Source organism: Physella acuta, unplaced genomic scaffold, assembly GCF_028476545.2.
Source record: "Physella acuta isolate Inbredline_101_S28 unplaced genomic scaffold, ASM2847654v3 ptg000454l, whole genome shotgun sequence".
NCBI lineage: Eukaryota > Metazoa > Mollusca > Gastropoda > Physidae > Physella > Physella acuta.
Genome location: NW_026731973.1, coordinates 773,005 through 798,442, shown reverse-complemented (window position 1 = coordinate 798,442; position 25,438 = coordinate 773,005). Strand labels below are relative to the sequence as shown.

The following is a 25,438-nucleotide window of genomic DNA, read 5'->3' as shown; positions in this document are numbered from 1 at the left end:
AGGAAAAGTTCATGCAAATTAAAAGCACAGGAGAAATGTTCATCTTTAGAGTGTCTGTTATCGGAAGAAGTAAATAAAAATAGTGGACAACAGAACAGTGTTGGCAAACTAGAAAAATTATCAGATATTGAAAAAGAACTTCAAATTACAGCAAAGTTGGGATCCATCGAACAGCGATGGGCAGCAGAATTGGCACTCTTTGACCTGGAGAGAAAATATCGCCCAGGGCAGTCCAATGGTAATGCTGACGCGTTATCAAGGAATCCTTACGAGAGACCGGGTGATGAGGAAGAAACACTGACAGGAATATGTGAGGTCAGAGCGTCAACAGATATCCCTCATGGGGTACAAGTGATGCAGAACGGGCAGACCGGGGTGGAGCACATATCCACGGAACCCGAACATATGGACAGTAGTGATTTTATTTGCCTTAATCACAAAAAGATAAGAGATGCCCAGAGAACGGATAGTGGCTTACAACCGCTATTGAAATACGTCCAGGAACAAAAATTCCCAGGAAGAAGGGAAAGAGAACAATTTGGTCGAGAAACAAAGAAAATACTGAGTCAGTGGGACCGTCTCAGTATAGAGGATGGTGTTCTCATACGGAGAATTCATGACCAAATTGATGGGACAATACACCAGGTGGTGGTGCCTGGACAGTTAAGAGAAGAAGTGCTAAGGTTGGCACATGACAGGGCAGGACACCAGGGTCAGGACAGGACGCACAAAATATTACGACGGAGGTGTTACTGGCCCAATATGGAAATGGAGGTCAAACGCCATTGTGAGGCTTGTGTGAGGTGTCAGCATGCGAAAATGCCAGTTGTCAAAATGAGACAGCCATCAGGACACCTACTAGCGACAAAACCACTAGAGATTGTGGCGATGGACTTTACGTCGTTGGAGCAATCATCGGATGGGACGGAACATGTGTTGGTAATGACTGATGTATTCACCAAATGGACTGTGGCGGTGCCCACACGAGATCAGACTGCCAAAACAGTGGCAAAGGTATTAATAGAACATTGGTTCATCAAATATGGCATACCAAGACAATTACACTCTGACCAAGGAAGGGCTTTCGAGTCAGAAGTAATTAACCAACTGTGCAGCCACTACGGGATCAACAAATCTAGAACAACCACATTTAATCCGAAGGGAAACGGACAGTGTGAACGGTTCAACCGCAGCATGCATGATTTGCTGCGTACGCTAGAACCTGAACAGAAAAAACGTTGGCCTGATTTTCTCCCAGAGTTGGTATATCTATACAACTGCACACCCCATGCCACAACCGGCTTTACGCCATACATGTTGCTGTTCGGACGAGAGGCTCGACTCCCTCTTGATTTGTTCCTAGGAAAAAGGGAGAGTATGACTGGCTCATACACCGCACTGGAATATGTGAATGAACATATGAGAAGAATTAGAGAAATGTACAGGGTAGTACAGGAAAGACTAGAACATGAATCTCGGCGAAGGGAACCGCCGATACAGACGAAGGACCCGCCACTCAAACTGAATGACAGGGTATTACTGCGTAGCCACCCGTTAGGCAGAAACAAAATCCACGATCTCTGGGGACAGGAGATATGGCAAGTCGTGGAGATGCCTAAAGCAGCAGGTGGCCCCTTTAAGATAAGACCCATCGATCACGCCAAACCGGATCGGTGGGCGAATATTGCTCAATTAAAGAAATATTGGAATAGGCAAGAAGAGCAGTTACACACAGAGAAACCCAAGACAATTAGGGAACCGGAAGTTATAACGGAAATTCACATACCCATTCCGGAACCATATCACCATCAACAGAACAACCGCGATACGCAAGGGGAGGATACCGGCAACAATGAGGATCCCGGTTCCTCCAGAAGCAGAGAGACAGTAGACCATCAGATAAGTGGTCCGCGGAGAAGTTTAAGGAACAGAAGGAATACGAAATTTTTTGTCAGCAACCATCAATTCTTTCATGGTCGCGCTGGTATGAAAACAGACTGTTCAAAGAGCTATAGAAGTGAACTGGTGAAGGCACCAAATGGAAAGGGTGGATGTGAATTCTAGAACTGTTTTGTGTCTCAGGAAGATGATGTAGACACAGTTGATATGTGAAATAGGTAGAACTGTCAATCGTATACGAATGGAACGTCGTGGACAGGGAGTGGAACAATAAATATTTTTTTTTACGACTGTGCGATTGACTTTGGAGGAGTGCACCTGCCAGGCGTTGTTTGTGGTTGAAACACACAAAAAAAGCAGGGGTGGATGTAACTGGGGTAGGCCTAACTACCAGTTACAAATGATAACGAACGAGAAGCCGCGACGCAGTATGAAATCTGACGCAACTATAACAGGTGGCTTATTGGATCGGTCTGATAACAATCTCAAAGCCAACGCGTGCTATTTTGGGAAACGGTACGAGAAGTTTCAGACGAGCTGTCAACTTTGATGGATAGGATGCAGGTGTTTTATTAGTCGGACTGTACGTAGAACTGCGCAACTAGTATTCGGAGACATCGATTACAAGTATCGATTACGGAAATGGATACAAGTACGACTACGATTTCAAGGGATAAATAGGGGGGGGACGGCGGAGCTCGACCCTTTTCCCCTCTTGCCTCTTTCATCGCTCGCTTAGATCAGTCAGTCTGTGTGACTAGTTCAAGTCGGTTATAGAACGGGTTAGCCGTATTGTGTTAAGGAGGATTATAGACATGTGGATTCAGTTATATGAAGCCTAGTGAAGGACTGTTAGGGGTCAGTTGATTCAGACTATTATTGAGAAGCATTCCTGTTGATTTATTGTGTTATTATGAAGCATTTCTTGATTCATGTAATAAAGGATCAATAGCGAACCTGCATCTTGAGTATCTATACTGTGGTCAATGTTGTCTAGAATGAGTGGTTAAACTCGTTAACACGTGGCACTACAGGCAATTAGGTCTCATTACATGTGGCGTTGCGAGCATGGTAACTGTTGGCTCGTTACAATTGGCGTTGTCGGCAGGATAAATGTTCGCTCGTCACAATTGGCGCTGCGAGCAGGGTAAATGTTCGCTCGTCACATATATATAACACTTAGGCCCTATACTATTTGTATTAGATTAGAATGATTAGAATTACTGAATTAGTATTAGACAGAATTAATTTTTAATAGCTTTTAAACTGTTAATAATAGCCATTAATAAATAGTAAATGAAATAGGCAGGCTTAGATAGATAGATGCGATCCATCCAGTGTTTCTTCCAGACTTTTTTCTCCGGGGGGGCACTTGAAATCTTCGGGGGGGCGGTAAACTTTCTTCGGGGGGGGCGGACACTGTTAAAAGTATATATTTTCTATATAAATTATATAAATTTCATTATGTTCGGGGGGGCGGTAAAAATTCTTGAAGAAACTCTGGATCCATCTGGAACGAAGTTCTTTATTTTTGGGGAATAGGTGTCCACCTTTTCCCCTACACTTTGGTACAGCGCAATATGCTGCCATTTTTCAGACTTATACACTTTTATTATTATATAATTAAAACGGGAGTACAATAACTAGAAAAGCTATCCAGTAAATAGTACAATACTATTTATGTATTTAAATATCAGCATACATGTTTGTTTACAAATGGTTTAACCTTGGTGTACGTGTCGCCACCTAGTGTCAAGGGTGGCTACTCTGCGTAGCAATATTGACCATTCTTTGTGGCGCCACCTACCGGCGTTTTCTGAAAAATACAGCCCATTTTAAAATAAAGATGGCAGCTGTTTTTCAGATGATGTTGAGATTTCGTAATTCAGAAAAACTTATCCATTAAGCTGTTATTTTATTATCTGGCGCTTGCACGGTAATATTCATTCAGGATGATTTTAGATACTGATGTCCGATAATAGGCTCATCCATAAAATAGGTGTGTTGGGTTGTTAGATGTAGATCTAGATCTAGTAGTAGGCTTTTCGTTTCGCCGCCATCTTGCGATCCAAACTTTATCCGGACTTTTTCATGCGTACTTGAAAAAATTCGCCATTCCGATGAATGCCAATTCTAGCCATCAGAATCGAAAAATTAAATATATTCGATACTATCATATGCGTTGAATTTTATCATTTAAATGTTTCATTGATAGAAGTAGCTGTTTACAATACTCGATACTGAAAGCGACCTAACGATGATAGCGAAAATCGATGGAAACCGCGCAGTACCGAACCGCTACTTTCGGAACGAAATTTCGGCTTTAAAAAAAGAGAATAAGTACAGGAACCTAGTAAGTAAGTAATGTCAAACCATTTTGATGGATGGAAATGTTGGTTTTATGGGCTTTAGAGCTCTTTATATACGAGATAATGCTTCTTGCGTGAAGTGATATAGTCTTCTACTTTCTAGAAATAGATCTACGCAATTTTAAAACGAAGTGTCTACTCGGAATAAGATTTTTCGGCAAAAGATAGTTCTGCGCATGCGCAGTGACCTATGTCTAGGGTTAGGGCTAGAATGAGGGTTAGGGGTAGGATTAGGAATAGGGTTAGGGATAGAATGAGGGTTAGGGGTAGGATTAGGGATAGGGTTAGGGATAGGATTAGGGTTAGGGGTAGGATTAGGGTTAGGGATAGGATTAGGGATAGGGTTAAAGATAGGATTAGGGTTGGTATTAGGGTTCTGCGGTTGTAAACACACGCATGCGAAGTACCATCGAAAACATCGCCGCTAAGTCGTAGTTTCTCTCCATTGCGCATGCGTATCGCATGCGTATCTTATTCCGACTAGAATCGGCCATTTTAAAAATGGCGGCCGTGTTAGAATTTTCATGACGGCCCATAGACTAGGCATGAAATAGAAAATTCGCACATTATTACTATTATTGCTGTTTAACAGTGTTTATTGGATTGGCAAGATCTAAGCTTATAAAATAGGTTTTTTATGGATTAAATAAAATTTAAAGCTGTGGAATTAATAGATCTAGTCCCATTCATTAATAATCTTCCATATTAGTCAATAGGGTAGGCCTAAATATTGAAATAATAATTAAAATTTTAAATAGGTCCTAGATTCCTCTATCTAGATCTAAATAAATATTGCTGTCCAGTCGAAAGTGACAAAAGTCTAAACTAATTCCATGCCATTTAAATTTTAAACTTTTTATTAGTAGTCTATAGCCTAACCAATGAGTAATATAAAAATCAAATAGAAATACCCTAATAGTTAAAATATAGTACTACAGTATAGAGGCAATGGAAATTTAAAAAAAAAAAACTAAGTCAAAGATAAAATAAAATAGGAACATTTAGCACTTTAACAATATGATCTAAAAATCTAAAGCAACAGTACTACATTTTTTTAAAAGTAAAAAAGGAAACAGAAACAGTAACACTTTGAACAATGTAATCTAATTTTACTTAAAAATAACAAACTAAACAACAGCAGGCCAAATGTTTTTTATATAGATCTAGTAGGTTCAGATCAGCAAATAAGGCAGCTGTATATCCTTCGGTTGCCACACACCTCGTCTAGTTTCTGTTACACTATTTATTGATTAGCAATCCTTGGATACTTATTAGAGTAGCTTACAACTAATGCTACTAATATTTAGATACTTCAGCATAATCCTAAACATATAATATTTCAGTATGAGTATAATACCCAGGTATTATTGATGCAAAATTTCAGTTCCACCCCCTTAGTTAGACTTCATTATATTTGATTTTCTTTTTCTTCTAGCATGTATTAAACTTAAAAGTTTCTATTTCCAACATCCTTAAGCATCTATGTGCTAAGTTTTATCTTTATATCATCAATAACAACATAGATATGCAGTATGAAAAGTGACTTGTGACAATCATTGTAGAACTGCACCACACACCTTAATTGGGCTTAATTAAGTTAACTATAAATTCTTTTCCTTTAAATTGATCTTTATTTCACTTGCATATTCCTGTTGTCTACACTCTTTAGCATCAGTATGAACATTTTTTACATTATATGTTTAATAACAACAATGTTATACAAACCCAAAGAAGGGCACTAAATATTTTGCAACTTTACTTGAACATATAAGCTGTTTTACCTAACACTTTAAAAATTCATATAAAAAAAACTACTAAGCCTAGAATGATAATTTTTGTAGCTTATTAAATGGCAGATCCTCTTCTTGATTCTATGTAAATTTTATCATTCTGTGTTAAATAGAAACATTTTTACCAAAATGCCTATACTCTAGCGATGCTCACTAACTTGAAAGCGTCCTTGGTTGGATAAAATTCACGATATAGCGTTGGAAATTATTGGGTAATGTTCGTTGAGTTTCGGTAACATTCGTTACTGTAAACCATACTTTATTTGACTGTTGAAAGAAAAATAAAGTCAAGTGCATTAAATTTATGTTTTAACTTAATTTAATGTTTAACTGACAAAAAATAAGCAACAATTAGTAAATCTAAAATCTAAATATTATTAATAAAGTCGAGTGTAGTAATTAATGTTTTTTTAAGAAACACAGAATAATTATCATTAAAAAAGTTTTTAAAAACCCACGTTTTCTGATTGAACTAAAAAGTAGAAAATAAATACTATACATCACAATAATGCAAGCGATCACTCTACTATAAGCGATGAAAAACGTGGGGCGCCGAAGTAAAAGTTTTTTATCGGTCATTGTTAATATAAGATGTAAAAGTTATATTACTATTGATTAGATAATACTATTGACTTTTATTAAGGAGCTTGTAGAGAGTCAACAGTATTAGAAACTGTAAGAAAATCACGGCGCCCCACGTTTTTCATCGCTTATAGTAGAGTGATCGCTTGCATTATTGTGATGTATAGCATTTATTTTCTACTTTTTAGTTCAATCAGAAAACGTGGGTTTTTAAAAACTTTTTTAATGATAATTATTTTCTACTTTTTAGTCTTTGTCTGTTTGTTTGCTTTAAAATCTTGCTATCGATTTTATCTTTTCGCGTTCACTTTTTTTTGGGTAAACGAAGACAACTCGTAAAAAACACGTGCCTTGAATCCGTGTCGAGTGGTTTACCAATCGTGTGCCCAACCACTCGACCATATCGTCTCCCCCATACTGGCCACCAGTTGTTACGTTCTGGTTGTTTGTACACAAACACCGCGTGACAACTACTCAGTAAGCAAAAAGAGGGAGAGTACCGAACCTTGTTTTCATCAAATTACAATTACTGGGTTATGTCCCTTTTCCCCCCACGGTTTTTGTACAATTATATAGCGGTCTAAAATAATTAATAAAATGTTTATATGGATCAATTTAGTAATAATAACAATTGAATATTCTATTGTCATCGGAAACAAAGTTTCCCTAAAGATTTCAGCGCGCTAGCTACCTGGGAAGTGCCCGAAATTTCGATCGCAACGTTTGATTTGAAAGACGCGAAAGCAAGTTAAAGAAAACGTGGGAAAAAACCTGCAGAAGATTTGCCACAACCAGCTCTAGTAGTCTAGTTCTGTTAGTAAAATAAATAAGATGATTAGATTTACTAAAGTTAAGTAAAGTTTACTAAAGTAGTAAGAAGAACTAGAATAATGTTTAGTAGCAGCAATAATTAGCACATACACTTAAAATGATTAGAAATATAAAATAATTAGCAAAACAATATTTAAAATGCAACTAAAAGCAATCCTTGCACATTTTTAAACATTATGTAATAAAACTAACGCGCCGACCCGCGGTCATACGCTGCTATTTTTAGTATTAAGTTGTTGTTTTTTCTACTTTTCAGTAATTCATAATTTGTGAATGCGACAGTACCAATGCTGCCACTAAAAATATTTGCTTTAAAACACTAACCCCCCCCCCCCCCCCAAGTGAAAGCAACCTCCTCTTAGTTACCTCCTCTCAGTTTAAAATCGTTTCATACTAAATTATCTGCCCCTAACAGCCGTCACTAAACCCGGCTCTACGAATGTAAACATTTAGCGTGAACCACAGCTCACCAGACTATGTGAGGGGGGTGGTAGCTATAGAGAGGAAGAGAGGGGACTGCTAGGAGCGCTTGCAGCTTGTTTTCTAACGTCTACAAGAAGAGAATTGTATATATAGATATAAAAATAATATGGCAGCAAATAAATGATGGTTTACAGTATTTCTGGTGGTTTCCGGAACGGCTCGACAGACTACGCCATGGTTTTACTGTTTTTTACTGCTGTACAATTCCAGAATAATAACCGAAGCTATTTCGTGATTTTACCCTTGGTTGCTAACCAGAACATGGCTACCACACCTTGGCCTACGATTGGGCAATTTTTTCTGCTCTGTTCGAGAGACCACCTTAACACTAACTTTAAAAATAATTATCATGCGAAATATGGCGTAGTTTAAGCTATCTGAAGATGACAAAGCTATTTTTGCCTGAAAAAAAAGTAAATTTGCTACCGACAATGTAGGTCAAACGTAAACATGGGTATAGTTTGAGTTGTTTAAAAACTTTAAATAATGGTCTGTAAGGTGTCCAAATGGCACTGTAAGGTAGGGTATTATTAGATTAATCGTTTAGTGAAAAAATATTGTAATTATTTTGTATCCATTTTAAGAAATCGGCATCCCAAAACGGTCACTGAAAGCACGTAATTTTTTTATTGTGATGTCATCGCTATTGTTACGGAAGCTGTACAGTAGTATCCTCTCGCTGCTTATATAATTGTGTTTTCTTTTCACTTGACACTCTTTTTCAGCTTATTTTGCTAGCGTAATTAGATTAATTAAGCCTAATTAATAATTTATGGATATTTCACCTGGCTTATTCATTATACTATGACTCTAAAAGCCCTTAAACCACAACGATCTGTTATTTTATTTTTTTATTTTGTGTTGATCCCTGGACTTTGTAGTGAGCATTGGTCTTTGTGTGCTTATTTAGGCCTAATTATTTGTTTTCAAATTTGTTATAGCTTAATTAATTTGTCTTATTTCGTATTGATTTCCTAAATTTTAATTAGGCTAATTATAATATTATTTTCACTGGTCTTCATTGAAACATTTTTTAGGCTTAATAATATTTATATTATTAAGAATTTAGAGGCCTGATAAATTAAATGATTTTAGCGTTGGGTCTAAGTTTACATTACTAATTAGTACTTAGTAAACCAAGTACGCATGGACTAGGACATGTATGTGATGTGCCCGCGTTGTGGCGGGCGGTGCCTCTCTCGCTGAAAAAAACAGCGCGAGCAAGTGAGTCGTGTGTCACACTTGGCCTGTGTCGATGTTTGGAATGCATAGGCATAGGCCTAATTAACGCTCTTGGGTGATCAATTTAATTTAATGTGCTGACATTTTAAAAATCAAATAGACACACATCTTAATTAAATTCATTTAATTTGAACTTTATATTAATCTAGGCCTACAATACTAATTATAACTTCAGATAACAAAGTACTTGGACTAGATTTAGCGCATGCTCACACTGTGCTGTGAGTTTTCTTCCGCTGGTTGACAAAAGAACGCAAGCGGGCTGGCTATGTTTGTAATTTACACATAGGGCCTATCTTCGCTCACATGTGATCATTTTAATGCGATTGGCCTCTTTTTATTTTATAGGCCTGATTCATTGTATTTGATAGGCTAACTTTTCTGGTTGACAAAACTATGCGAGCGAGATGTCTGTCGCGCGCACTGCCCGTGACGCTGTTTAGAAGGCATTTCTCGCTGACTTGATCAATTTTAATGCTATTGCAGTTTTTTTTAAATAAATCAAATCTTAACAAAATTTTAAACTGAGCAACGACAAAACTTTGTAAATAACACACCTGTCCCAAGTCAAGTGAGAGAGGAGGGTCAGATTCATTTTACAATGACATAACTATATTTTATGAATTGCCCTAATTAAGCATTGCTAAAACACTTACACTAGTTAATAAAACATGCATGCGATTGAATATCTTTAAAAAGATTAGATCTATACTATATATTCTTAAACATGTTTTTCATTAATTTGGGTTTAGTTTTCCATTTTAAACACCCTTCCATTTAAAAAAAATTAAATCAAATATTAAAAAATTCTAGAAATAAATCTAATTCCATCATGTGAATTATTCTTATAATTATTATTTTATGAATGATTAGAAATGTTAGGCGTATGCGTACGACGGTAGGACTAACTACTCATAGTAACTGGGGTTTGGGTTAACGACAGGGTTAGCATTGACATCAGCCAGCTATGTGTTTATTTAGAAAACTACCAGTAGGCCGTTCGATTCAACGCTTTGATTCATTTTCGTGGCACCTCACGGCTCATGCGCTTATTAAAATGGCGACCAGTTTCGCATTTATTAAAGGGTAGAGGGATAAAACTATCGATTACTAGGCTAGCGTTAATTTTAGGAAACAGAACTATCCGTTTCAATTTCAGTCTGTTATTTAAGAATTCTCAGATGTACTTTTGACCTATTTTTTTTTTGTTTTTCTCGCAAGCAGCGCGTAAGTGAAAATAGCTCTATGTAATCTTGTCTTTTAAATCAAATAACTGAAGTATTGCTTTAATCATAAACCAGCTTACGCGAATCATAAGCTTTAAAGTATTAATTTAACACACATTACAATTAACTGGTAATAATTTATGCCATTTTATTATAATCTTTTTTGGTGAAAACAAGGCGCCGGAAAATGTGTGCTGCGCAAGATAGATTTATGTCTGATTTATATCTAGATTTATGTCTGTTTTTTATCATACCTAAAAATAGAATGTTTACGCTTTCTTCATTGATGATCGTTTTTATTATTTTTTAAACTAAAATTATGAATTATTAGTTAGGTTGCATATTTTGTAACTTGGTATACTTCCCCTTTATCAATTTTCAAAAGCATAGCATGCTGATTGTGTATAAATAATAAATATAGTCATAAAAATCAGAAATATAAAGTTCCAATAGCAATGTGCCATACCCCCTTTAAAAAACTCGTGATTTATTAAATGTTTATCTAAATTAACAATAGTAATTAAAATAAATGTTCTAATTTTTATTACTTATTTGGGTAAGATTAAGCACATTTTTAATACTAATTTAAAAAAAAAACATCAGTAAATTCTGTTTTAATGAAGGTCACAGGTCAAGTATTTTATTTTTCAGTCAAGTTCAGTGGAGGGTGACACAGGCTGACCTGACTGGAATTTTTTTCAGTAATAATGACTTTGCACAGAAAGTTAAAATATTGCTATATTGGCTTAGTTTACTAGTGTGCTAGCTACTATTGTTACATTTTTTATAAAAAAAATAAATCATTTGAAATTTTCATCAAAATGCCTACTACCAGTAACCTAACACCCCCTGTTAAAGAAAATTGTATAATCGGACACTGGTAGGCCTATATAAATTCCCCCTTCATTCAATTAGATCTGAATTTACTATTAATAAACTATTATCTCTTAATATCTAGATTTATAGACCTAGGCTTATTTAAATTGAATTTTTTGTTTAAATTTGTTTTTATATTATAATTTAATGGACTTTCCTTTGTGTCACGTGGTCATGCGTCAGTTTGTAACTTACTAGACCAAGAATAGATCTAGAGGCTGTAACTATAAACAATGCTGACAGGCCTAGAAGAATTATCTATGGTCAATAAATGGGGAACTAATGAGAAGATATGTAATTATTTTTTTTGCTCAATAGTTTTTTGCACCTAAAAAGCTTTGTTATAAAGCACAAAAAAAGACAAACAGATTACAAGACTGTTGACCATGCAAGTATATATTTAGGAATTATTAATATTTTTTTTAGATACATGAATAATGTATTATATGGAAATACTTTTTTTATAGCCACGAACAATAGTGAAAATGCATCATTCATATATCCTCTCATATCTTGTGGTTATATTTTGCTTCTATTTGTAGGCTTACATATTTTTAGAATTTTTTAATTGAAGTGTATATTTTAGAATTTTCAAGAGAAGTTTATTTAATTTAATATTTTATTATTTTTTTTACTAATTATTTTGAGTGCTGCATGGTAGAATCACTAGTGTGAAGAAATATCAAGTATGGGTTTTGCAATTAAAACTTGTTTTAATTGAGTTTATTTTGTTATTAGTGCTAATGACATTAATATTTTATGTTTTTAATTCATTATATCTTAATTAAGTTTAGGGTCAAGGTTTGGGTTAAGGCTAGGTTAAAAGGTCAGGGCTAGAAATAGTCTAAGAAAATATTAATTTTTTTTTCAATACAAATATTAAGAATTTTAGCTTAATTAATGAAATAAGTATCTTTTGACATTAAAAATGTCATTGTTTTTCATCTTCGATTTAAGTCTTATGTTCGAAGAAATATGCAATATCTTCTCTCATCCTTTCAAAGAAATAAACACTGTTCTTATTTCTCTCAACCAAGTGACAATATATATTTAACCTCAACTGGATGTAAGAGGATCTAAGCACATTTGGTAATTCCTCAATCGTTAGCCAAAATAAGCAGTACTGGATTACAAATTTGTGGGTTTTTTAAAGAATATTTAGAAAATATTAATATGCAGTCCTAATCTTATGACCTTGGCATTACTAGCAATCTATTTTTAGATCACATCAGACTGAGAGAAAAGATTAACAGACCTTCTGCCATTAATTTTGCCATTTTTATAATAATACTTTATTCTGACTTTATAATCACCACTTTTCAATTTAACATTTATAACATTTTTAATCATCAGTTGATTTATAAAAAAGCAGTCAAGAATGGAAGAGGAAACAGAGCATTTAGCTGCAATGTTGTCTATTGTAGATGAACAGTCACACAAATTAACAGAATTTTTAAACTCTGAAGATTTGAAACCAGATCTATCAACAATATTTTCATCTTCTCAAGATATAAAAACAGAATTTTCAACATTTTCATCTATGGTTGATGCAAAACCCAACTTGACATTCACATATTCTCAAGATGTTAAACCATATACTACAACAGAATTTTCATCTTCTAATGACACAGAAACAGAATTTTCAAGTTTTTCATCTCTTGATAAATTTACACCCAACAAAACGTTTATAAGCTTGCAAGATGTTAAACCTGATGTTACAACTGAGTTTTTAATTTGTAAAGATAAAAAGCCTGCTGTATCAACATTATCAACATCTGAAGATAACAAATCAGAAGTCACAACTTTATCAAGTAGTAAAGATTCAAATCCAGATTTATTTACAGGATTTTTATGTTTTGAGAATAAACAACAAAAAAGGCTTGAACTTCAAGTTCAAGAAAATCTCCAGTTTTCTAGAGACAAAAGATATCAAATTGTTTCTAGTCACAAACAGAAATGGTTTTATCAAAGTTCTAACTTAAAGAAACATAAAACAGATCAAGAAGGAAATAAGCAAGTTGATTATGAAAGCTACCATGAGAATCTTTCTCAAAGTTGTAATTTCAGTCAAAATAAAAAAGAGCACTCAAGAGATAAGCCATATATAAGTAATGTTTGTAATAAAAGGTTCTCTTATCAATTTAAATTATATACACATGTGAAAATGCATTCAGGAGATAAGCCACATGAATGTGAAGTTTGTCATAAAAAGTTTGGTCAGAAGAAAAATTTATTACAACACAAAAATGTTCATTCAGGAGATAAGCCATATGAATGTGATGTTTGTCATAAAAAGTTTGGTCAGAAGAAAAATTTATTACAACACAAAAATGTTCATTCAGGAGATAAGCCATATGAATGTGATGTTTGTCATAAAAAGTTTGGTCAGAAGATAAATTTATTACAACACAAAAATTTTCATTCAGGAGATAAGCCATATGAATGTGATGTTTGTCATAAGAGGTTTACTCGAAGTTCTGGTTTAAGTAATCACAAAAAAATTCATACAGGAGTAAAGCCATACGAATGTGATGTTTGTCTTAAAAGGTTTTCTCAAAGTTCTACGTTAAAAACACATAAAAAGGTTCATTCAGGAGATAAGTCGTATGAATGTGATGTTTGTCATAAAAAGTTTTCTCAAAATTCTACTTTGAAAATACATAAAAAGGTTCATTCAGGAGAAAGGCCACATGAATGTGATGTTTGTCATAAAAGGTTTTCTCAAAGTTGTGATTTAAGAACACATAAAAAGGTTCATTCAGGAGAAAGGCCACATGAATGTGAAGTTTGTCATAAAAAGTTTTCTCAAAATTCTAATTTAAGAACACATAAAAAAATTCATTCAGGAGAAAGGCCACATGAATGTGATGTTTGTCATAAAAAGTTTTCTCAAAGTTCTAATTTATTAAGTCATAAAAAGGTTCATTCAGGAGAAAGGCCACATGAATGTGATATTTGTCACAAAAGGTTTTCTCAAAGTTCTAATTTATTAAGTCATAAAAAGATTCATTCAGGGGAAAGGCCACAAGAATGTAATGTTTGACATCCAAGGTTTTCTCAAAGTTCTTGTTTATTTTTACACCAAAAAAAAATTATTATAGAGAGAAACAACATAACTGTTATATTTGTCACAAAAAGTTGACTCAGAATAATAATTTGTTATGATATATGTGTTTTTACAGGTTGTAAGCCATATGTATGTATACAAGATTTTATTCAGGAGATAAGCCACATGAATGTGATGTTTGTCACAAAAAATTTTGTCAAATATCTAATTTAAATACTCATAAATAATTCATTCTAGAGGTAAGCCAGGAAATTCATCATGACTAAAAAAAACAATTTTTAACATAAATAATTTATTTTAGAGCAAATTATTATTACATATCTTGTTATACTTTTTTCTCTTCACATAACTTTAACTAGGGTCATCGAATAGTGGGCCATAGTTTATTAATTTTAATATTTGTATTATGAAAAGGTTCTTTTGTCAAAGAGTATACCATGTCAATTATTATACATACTCAAAAAGAAATTGTATTCTGACTGTAAAAGGAAATAGCATTCTATTGTCAGCTGCATGTGTACATTTTTTTCTCTATGTAGCCTACTTTTTATGAGTGTTATCTGTAAATGTGTATGTTAGGAGAAGTAAGCTATAACTTTTAGAAACCCAGGGTTTTATTTTTATACCCGCATGGTTTTGTTTACATTATTAACAATAACAGAAGCTAACTAAAATAAAACACAAAGTTCAATTCATTCATTTACATTTACTAGATGTTTACAATATATGTAGGCCCTACTGTTACACAATCCTAATTCATAACTTAACACATTTACACTATTCACAAACAGCTCAGTCAGACATACAGCAACATGACAGAATATCAGGTTGACAGGTAAAACAACCTGCATTAGACAAGTACAATGACATCAGGCCAGCAGTCACAGTGGCATCTGGCCAACAGGTACAGTGACATCAAAACTTCTGAGCAGACAATCTTTTTTTATAAACACTTTTATAGCATTGATTCTAAAAGTATAAAATTTCTGAACTAATTTTAGGCTTAAGTTTTTTTCAATTCATAGCGCAATTTCCATACTGGCAATTGCGTTTAATAATGTGTCATTTCTGGATGGATGGATGGATGTGTGTCCGCAGCTTCAAGTCGTATCTCCTCCTCAACGAAGCAATATCGAGGACTAGTTCCAAAGCAAATATGTTAAGCAAGTTCCAAGGATGATTGTGGGCCCAAAAAAATTACCGGAATTCCTTCCTGGATTTCCCGGAAAAGCCAAAATAGCACAAAACAACCCAGACCACTTAGCGACTTGAAACATTTACCAATCGATTCCTGCCATCATTTAGAACAATATTGCCGAAGAAAGTTTTCAAATATATCCTTTCGTTCGGTCACAAAAAATTAATTAAGAAATATTTACTACTTTTTTAAACTGAGCATCGTGTAGGCCTACACGTTACAATAAAACTATTTCCGTTCCTGAATATATGATTTATCTCGATTTAAATTTTTTATGGATAACATAAGGAAATTGCGCTTAAATTGTCACTAGACTTTTTATTAACTTGTTTATTTTTACGGTCGCTTTATTTGCTAAATATAAAAAAGCATATTGAATACCCATTTCATGAATTATAAATGGTTACAAAGTGCTAAGGTAAAAACAAAGTAGTACATATTTTTCTTCAAACCTAGCAACCCATAGGGTATATAAATTATAGTTCTTATGTTTTTTGACCTGGTCAGATGTAGAGATGCACCACATGCAGCTGCCTTTACTTTATATCATATACTCACAAGTCCGAACTAGGATCCGAACTCGAGCCGCACTGACTAGCAGCATAACGCTCAACCAAACAACCACGCCATCACAAAATAGCACGGTGAATATAAATTAACAATTTAAAAATACAAATTCCAAGTAAGTATCAATCGAAAGCCTCTGTAGCGCAGTTGCCAATTAAAAAAAAAAAAAGCATTCGTTTATTACCGGCACTTTTTACGGCCTTGGCGAAGGACCTGTAGCATATCAATGGTCTCGGTCGCAAACCGTCTAACTCAAAAAAATTCGATTTCCTTTTTTTTTACATAAATCAAAAGCCAGTATGATTCCCCATAATGCCTGAAAATATTAGAGAAATCTGTAGAATTATTATCGAGATATAATCATTTGAACAAACCGCCTATTATTTCAAGTGCTAATTAAAAATCTCGGCGCAAAACGAATATCGCTATATTTGTCATTACGTGGAAAACGCAGTAGCACGCCGCAATCACACAATTTTACAGCACATCAGTCACAGTACTTATAGGTAAGGATATTTGGTTAATTATGTTCAGATATTCTATTACATTATCATTTAAAAGAATAATAAACATATAGTATTTGTTTATTATAGCCTATTTCCAGATTTTCAATAACCAAACTGATGTTTTAAAATATATAGGCCTATAATTCACGTGAAACGGATACCGATGGCTAGTCTATTACTATTATACAAACAAATGAATCTTTTTTTACTCATATTAGAACAAATATGATTAAAATGGTCTTTGCATTATGTATTTATTTAATCTTACTTGTTATTTACATGTCAAATATATAATACCAATTGCAATTCTATATCTAAATGTATATTTCTATTCGCTGGGTCAAATGTAACCGGCGTGCGGCACATAATAGTGTCAACCCCCCCCCCTGAAAAATATCTATTTATGGCCTAATCCGTTTTTTTTTTCTCATATATATTTTCATGTTTATTAATATTATGCAAACTAGCTTCCAATTGTTTTTTGAAGGGAAATTTCATTGTGTTTAAAATGTAACATCATAGGCTTGAAAAGTCTAGGTAATCTTACTAAACTTAAAATACAATCTTTAAAAAATATGGGTGTAGTTAATGAGTGAGGTTGGGGTGAATGAAGTTTATACTTTGTACCCTATTCCCGTTCGTTCCTTTTCAAACTCGTGCCATGAGTTTTGACAACCAGTTAGTACCTGATTTCTCTAACGGTATTTAAGGTGAGTGAGAACGATTGTCTCAGTTTAGTTGGGTTCTCCAAACAAGGTTTGTGTAGGTTAGTCCTGCACTTTCATATTTCTTTGTGTACTAGCGTGTGTATTTAGAATAGCCTATAGTTGTAGATATTATTAAACTGATGTATTGTTATTGAGCCTTTGTTTTATTTACTCGCGTTTTGTAACTTCTTGGTAGTTGTTTTGTCTTATATGCTGTTTCTTCGTGTGTTCACAACGACGCCATATTTTTGTATCGATTATAAACCGTTGAAAAGCCGTTTAGAATTGTTTTATAAACTCAAAAATTTATAACAACTACTCTCAACTCCTTCTTAAAGTCATCTGGAGTGGCCAGGGTAAGTAAAACAATGAAAGTCACAACAATTGTTTTTCATGATAAAATACATAATTGCTGTCTATGGGGTATATCCTAATAGTTTTTTGATATTTAGTAATATAACATCGCCTGTTACTATAATTTAAAAATTAAAGAGTTGACTGTATTAAATATTAATATGTAGACTTCGGGAACGTTAGCTTAATATTTATTGTTTTAGATGAATCGGCCAAAGTCTCAATACGAACCGTTGTCTTGACTAATTATTTTTGATAAAACAAAAGTAAATATGTGCTTTCACAATAACCACATGGTTAGAAGAAATTAGTGTTTATGGCAGTAAACACAACAGTTTAACATATTTCAATTGTAAGCAAAATCCAATATGACATAAATACTGTTTGCTTATTAAGTGTATTCTAAGCGGATGTGAATTATCTAACATATAGCATTGAATTAACACCAGCACACACCCAGCACTACGTTTAATATAAGTAATTTGACCTGCGAGATAGAGGTAGTAACACACGTCATTTGACCTGCTAGATAGAGGGAGTATTTGCGATGTTTGCTACGCATTAATTGCAAAGGTAGATTGAGAACAGAAGAAGGGACTAGATCTAAGTGAAATACTTAATAAATGGATGGCGAAAAAAAAAAATTTCTCATTTTGTTTCCAACTCGTGTGTGTTTCAATGAATTCATAAATTACATTTTTTACAACTGACAAAAATTCATTTTTCCGCTCTTTAAGCTATAGATAAACGAAATTTGCAGGCGCTTAAAATGGTAGGTGTACTCTATAAATTATGCTAATTGTAGTGAGGTTCTCGGAGCTGAATCATTCACATCTAAGCACTAACTGACTCGCCTGCTGTTGGGGCGCTCTGGGTAAAGGCATTAGATTTCGTATGCATGTTCAACTAAAAAATAACGAAGCCGCCGAGGGTTGGCAAGTTTTATACTTAGGCCGGCGATGAACCCAGAGCTTCCAGGCAGCATTTCAGGGAAACCTCCCATTGATCGATTGAGTATGCTCAATATTTACATCGTTTTTTATTTCATGTCGATTCGATGAAAGGTGTAATAATGCATAAACGACACCCCCCACACACACATAGACATTTTTTGTTCACTTAATTATGTGACCAAATATAAAAAAGATTTATGGACGACCTTATACAACGTTGAAAGCAAAATCAACCCATACTTTAAATTTACTAAACAATGCTTATAATCAAAACCATAATCTAATACAACTCCCAGCTAATATATCAACGCGTATGAATAAAATAAACATAGATCTAACATAGATAATCACAAACTAATATAAACAAATAAATTACTCTAAACTAAATTTAACTAAACTGAACTAAACTCAACTGAATTAAATTAAACTAGAATATGTAATCTATAGTAATTTATTGACTGCCTCTAACATACGATTAGCGAAACCTAACCCGCCTAACACAACACCAACAGAGATTTTAACTGTAATATTTTACAAATCGTCACCTAGAACTAACTTCAAATTAGGATTTCTCAACCCTTCACGCTAGAAGTGCGATATCGCGTAGAATCCCTAACAGATTTTTCTTCTTTTCCTTTTACTAATTATATTTTATTAAAAAAATAAAAAGATTTCTAAGTTTAAACTTGGTCGGAGAATTCCTAATCTCAGCTTTAAACATAATAATAAATTCACCAAATTTTATATAAACCAGCTATATAAAATAAAGAATGGGTCGCTGTATATTTTGCATGGGAGAAGGGTGTGTATATAGTCACGAGCAGTTATGTAAATATGGTGCATTGATATGTGAAAGCTAATAATTTTTTGTCATTATGTGTTTGAACTAGATTCTAGATCTACATCTGTTTAGTGCACGCATATATATTTTGTGACTATTTACGTATTTCTTCTTAAAAAAGGTCTATATGTATTATATATAGGCCTTACATTATAAGCAAGTGTGCACTATAGGCCATAGGGATATATAATAAATTTTAAAAAGGATCGAAACATCCCTAATTATGTCAAAGTTCGTGGTACATTGCATTATCAGATCTTAACCTAAGTGAAATTTAAGTTTAAAACACATCGGTTCGGGTGTAATTTTGTTAGCAAAGTTTTCACCCAGACCAGTGTTTCTTACAGACGTTTTTTCACCTGGAAGGGAGAATTAATGGATTTTAATAGAAAACATACCTTTACTGTCCGAGTGGGGGGGGGGGGGGAAGCGGACACTGGAAAAGTATGTGTTCTATATAAATCCATTTTATTCCCCCCCCCCCCCCCCCCAGAAGAGATGCCTGAAAGAAACTCTGACCCAGACATGACACAAAAAGCACGAGCAATCAAGTCAAATAAAAGCTTGTAAACATGCCCTTAACTCTGTTTCTAAATGATGATTTCAGTTTTTATTAATTAAAAAAATAAACCGGTAGTGATCTCCCCTAAACTTTCTCGAATATTCTAATATAAAATTACGAGGGATGGTAACTCAGGACATAGACAATATTTGTTATCCATTTTTAATTACTTAAACTTTTTATAATAGAATAGAATCTCGTAAAAAATAATTGCACACCAAGTGAAAGGTTTCCCTTTCAAACCTTACGGTCTATGGGGCAAGTGAAGTAGAGTTCACTTATTTCTGTGACCTCGGCATATGAAGAGATAGTGTGGTCAGCACTATGCCCAGCTGCCTTTACTTTCCCTAACAGGAGTTAGGTACCCATCAGAGTTGGGTGGACTCAGGGACGGTCTACTGACTTGAACTCGGATTCGAACTCGAGACTAACGGGTTAGCAGTCCAGCTCTCTACCGCTAGACCACTCCGTCCCACACCAAGTGAACGCCTAATAAAATGTGTATAAATGTGCGGGATATTATTAGTACTTTATAAATTTACATGCGTTTTTGAGAAATCGGAAATAGAGTAAATTAGTACTTCGGTCAACGGAAATTACTCAAAATTCGAGAGAAGGTAGAGAATTAGATCTTTTACTTACGTGTGAAATTACATGCATCTATCTAAAATAGTACGCAACTTATAGGCTTTTGAAAAATTCAAAATAGAGAAAGTACCACTTCCGGTTATCGGAAATCGCTTAAAAGTTGATCAGGATCTACGATTTTGATAAAATACTTATATATGAAATTTCATCAACCTAGCTCTAACGGTACTCAAGTTATCGTGTTTACACACGGACACACAGATAACGGACAGAATTGCATAGTCCAGTTTTTACGACTCAATGACGCATAAAACGCCAAAATGTTTATATATTTGTATTTATAATTTTTGCCTGATTAAAATAAGTCCTCTATACTCCGGATGTGATGAAGGACTGAGGAGTAAAACGGTGAAAACTGTCAAAATTTCATGTTATTTTTGTGCACGATTACAATACTTTCTCTATACTTCGTATATACGAGAAAGTAAAAAGCGAACAAAAATAATATTTATTTTATTTCAATATTTTTTGTTTCGGTTCATATTTTAAAACAATTTTTTTCCCTTAAAATAATTGAGTATTAAGGGGGAAGGCTCCGGTAAAAAAAACTTTTTAATACTAGTTAGAAACCAGTTATTTCTTTACAGCTTTATTAAGATACATCGGCATATGCATTTCCACTAAAAAAAATTGGTGGAAAAATCTTGGTAACTATGACAACTGCGGCCATCTTGAAAAATTAACCCCTTCGTAGGTTTTCCACCATTCATAAAATATTACATTTTAAGCCCAATAACAATCAATTCATAATCTTCTTCCATATTTTGGGGCAATCAGCTAAAAATTCTAAGTGCATATCTTCAAACTAGTTTTTTATGAATTTTCAAAATTTGTGTCCGTTCAAAACACTTAACTTTGAGGAATTTTGGGGCATTAAACCTAGTGTTTTGAAAGGACACAATTTTTTTCCATCTTTCGCAAGGTGACGAAACTGTACAGGATTTCCTCGCGTTACCAAGTTATTTTTTAGAAGCCTATTGTAGTTTTACCACTGAATATAATAGTACCCCTTACTCGCTACGCAGGACGCTCGATTAACGGATGCCAAGTGCCAACATAGTCGCTCTAAAACTCTGGGCGCCAAACCGTGTATTAACGAAAATTGTACCCTACATGGCGCCGCCCATAAGAAACTTTAGTTTTCTTTTTCGCAGAAATATTCTCGGGAGTATTCTCATCTACTCCCTAAAGTTTCATGGCATTCCGATGAACTGCATCCGAGTTTTATTTTTTATATACCGTGTATAGAGAAAAGAATCGCTCCCCCCGGGGGCACCGCCCTTGCGATATTAAAAAATATTTTTTTTTGCAGAACCCTACCATTGAGTGATCTAATCATCTCCCCAAAGTTTCATGGTACACGAATGAACGGTGTGAAACCAAAATAGACTTTTTATTTTATAAACCGTATATAGAGAAACTACAATCGCGCCCTGCCGGGGCGACACCCCTGCGAATTTGAAAATGTTTTTAGCGCAGAAACCTCCCCAGGAGAATTCTCAACATCTTCCCAAAGTTTCATGGCGATCGTGTAAACGTTGTCACTGCAATTCACGTTCATTATTTTTATAAACGGTATATAGAGAAAAATCGCACCCTCCCGTGGCGCCGCCCTTGTGAAATTAAAAATGATTTTTTTTACAGAACCCTTCCTTAAAGTGTTCTAATGAACTCATCGAAGTTTGATAGCGATCAGATGAATGGTGTCAAAGTAAAAATCAACTTTTATTTTTATATACCGTATATAGAGAAAAACAAATCGCGCCCCGCCGGGGCGCCACACCTGCGAATTTGAATTGTTTTTTCGCAGAAGCCTCCCTAGGAATATTCTCAACAACTTCCCAAAGTTTCACCGCGATGTAATGAGAGGTATAGTAATGCATAAAGGACAAAAGGACAAACAAACAAACAGACAGACATACATTGTTATATATATATATATATATATATATATATATATATATGACATAATTTAATTGAATTTGATGTACACAAAATAGAGGTACAAACAAACAGACAGACATACATTGTTTTATATATATATATATATATATATATATATATATATATATATATATATATATATATATATATATATATATATATATATATATATATATATATATATATATATATATATATATATATATATATATATATGGTAAAATCTTAGTTTAGCGTCGTAAATTCCAACGTAGCGAGTAATGAGCGATGAAGGTAACTAATGAATATTTCTTTAATTTAGCCATATTTATGTCATATTTTACATAATATAACAGATAATTGAATAACAAATCACAATCCAAGACCAAACCAGTCATAAATATCATGAAATAAACTTTAAACTATCCCGTTCGAGACGACAATGAGTAAATACAAGCACCGGCCATGTTTCAAAAACAATAATAGAGTAGTTTCCCTTGAAAAATTGTCTATTCGCATGTCTTTTGTGTTGATTTTGTGGTTTAATATGATTGTTTAGTATTGTTATAATATATGCCTGGGGGTCGTCCATAAATGACGTCACACTCGTAGGGAGGAAGGGGGGTCCGTAATTTTGAGACGGAGTGTGATGAGGGGGAGGGGGGGGGGGGTTCTGATGGTGCCACGTCACACTTTTGCATTATAAAAAAGCAATGTTAGAAAACGAATTTTAGACGTTATTTTGCGTTTTAGAAAACTGTTTTAATACATTGTAGTAACAATTGATTAAAATACTCTATTTTGACAGAGTTCAGACAAGATTTTGGAAAAATATAGCTGTTTAAAAAAAATTCAACTGCAATTTTGAGGGAGGCTGAGGTGTGACGTCATTTTAGGGGGGGGCGCTGGTTTTTGTGACGGAGGGGAGGGGGGGGAGGTAAAAATCGTCAAAAAAAGCGTGACGTCATTTATGGATGACCCCCCTGTATAGTAATTTTTTTTCAATATAGTTGACATGAATGACTAATAGACCTTTTCAGACTTAATAGTGTGCATCCAAGACCACAACAATTGTTGGGAGGTCGAACTTTTGAACACTTTATTTGCAGTAATCAAATCAATATGAGATCGCTCATAAATGACGTCGCTCTTAGGATAGTAATGACAGTGTGCATTATTACAGAACAAACATATGAACATATTGTTTCAGATAGAAATTGTGATTTGTGGTGGGGAGAGGTTGAGTAGAACTCAGCGATGTGATTTTGGAGACGGGTCAGGTTTTTTTTTTCGTGAAAACAGGGGATGGTTGTGGGAGAAAGACCAGCTGTAGAAGTATGACGCGTCATTCATTGGTGATCCATTTTCTCAGTGGGGACGATAGAACCATTAAGAAGGGTCAAGAAATATAAAAAGCTTGCTGAGTCGCATTTCTTGAACCCCACCTTTTTCATTCACCCACTTAGTACATCGTCACAGAGTTAACGCTCGCATGTGACGTCATGTACCGGTACCGCCGACCGTTAGGCTAATTTTATATAAAAAAAAACAACAAGCACTGCCTTTTTGACGCTTATGCGACGTTTAATTTGATTACATAAGTTGGTGTTCATTAAACAGCCCCTAACACACCTATCACTAGTCCATATAAACGTACGTGGTTATTTCTGCAAGCTTGCTGTCTTGAGACATTCGGCCCTTTAAAAATGTATTAAGCTCTCACCGTATAGAACTAGACTACCCATATTAAGCTCCAAAAGAAGCTTGGTGAAAATGGCCGTCCGATTTTGAAGCTGCTATGCGCTTTATAAAAAGCACAATAAACGATAAAATTACACTTATATTAAAGTAAATTATAGTTCTGAATCTTGATACATTAAAAGTGATATTCGGAAATTAAGAGCCAGACAGTCAACATGATATTTCAATTTAAGTCCAAGAAAAAAAATGTCCTCAAACGATGGAACATTACTAAATTTTCGCGCAGTTTAGCGAAATTGAATTTAAGTATTTACGTCATCTTACAAAGCGCGATAGCCTACTGGTGCTCTAACGCGGCCCATGCTAATGGCCGTATTCCTAACGCCCCGCATTAGACGCCGCTTATTCGTCGGCAGGCATTTGGTGGCAAGCCTTTTTGACGGGGATAATGTGTTAAGTTAAGGCCGTTTTGCCAAATGTCTTAAACTAGCAGGCTTGCAACATTTGTGATGATTAGTTTTAAGCAAGGTATACGCATACTAATGCTTAGTTATCGTTATTTTGATTGAACAAAGCATTATAGAGGTTCTCCATCAACCACCTAGGTATTTTTCCCCGTTCACCTCCTTTCATGAGACCGACACGTCATAAATTACGGAACCGCCTGAGTTGACGTCACAAATCTTCACTCACTCCCATAGCAAATCATATGTGACATCATTTATGGACAACCCCATATCACTCACTTGGGTACTTGAATTGACATTTTGACAACAAAGGATAACCAAAATGTGTCTGACAGGTAGAGACTTGCGATCGACCATAATGACAACACGCACTTAAGGGGTGGAGTGGCTGATTATTTTAGATGATGTTTTACGAGGGAAGCTGGTGGATAATACATTTTGTCTCTCTGTATATATAAATGATGACAAACATTTATTGAATTGTTGTCAAAATTATGGCTAGAGATCTTAGATATGGCAGAGCGAAGAGTAATATTTTACATTAGGGGTCATCCGTAAATGACGCCACGCTTTTTTTGGCGATTTTTACCTCCCCCCCCCCTCCGTCACACGTCGTCACAAAAAGCCAGACCCCCCCCCTAAAATG

General features: G+C 34.5%; 1 protein-coding gene across 9 annotated transcripts in view; it reads left to right on the top strand.

Moving 5' to 3' along the window:
• LOC131943378 (zinc finger protein OZF) overlaps nucleotides 1-25,438 on the top strand; it is a 105,538-nt gene that overhangs the window by 60,203 nt on the left and 19,897 nt on the right. Inside the window, exons 1-3 of one of the 9 annotated variants that reach the window (XR_009386888.1) lie at nucleotides 3,733-3,835; nucleotides 12,652-14,604; nucleotides 15,157-15,360. The exons of 2 other annotated variants lie outside the window; for them this stretch is intronic. Coding sequence is in view for 6 of the 7 variants with exons in the window: in XM_059303467.1 (XP_059159450.1) it covers nucleotides 12,677-14,341 (1,665 nt within the window). In the remaining variant the exon portion in view is untranslated. Of the gene's footprint in view, nucleotides 1-3,732; nucleotides 3,899-3,955; nucleotides 4,257-11,515; nucleotides 11,593-12,651; nucleotides 15,361-25,438 lie in introns of those variants that run through there. 6 more of the 9 variants (XM_059303465.1, XM_059303469.1, XM_059303468.1 and 3 more) reach the window with 6 other exon arrangements.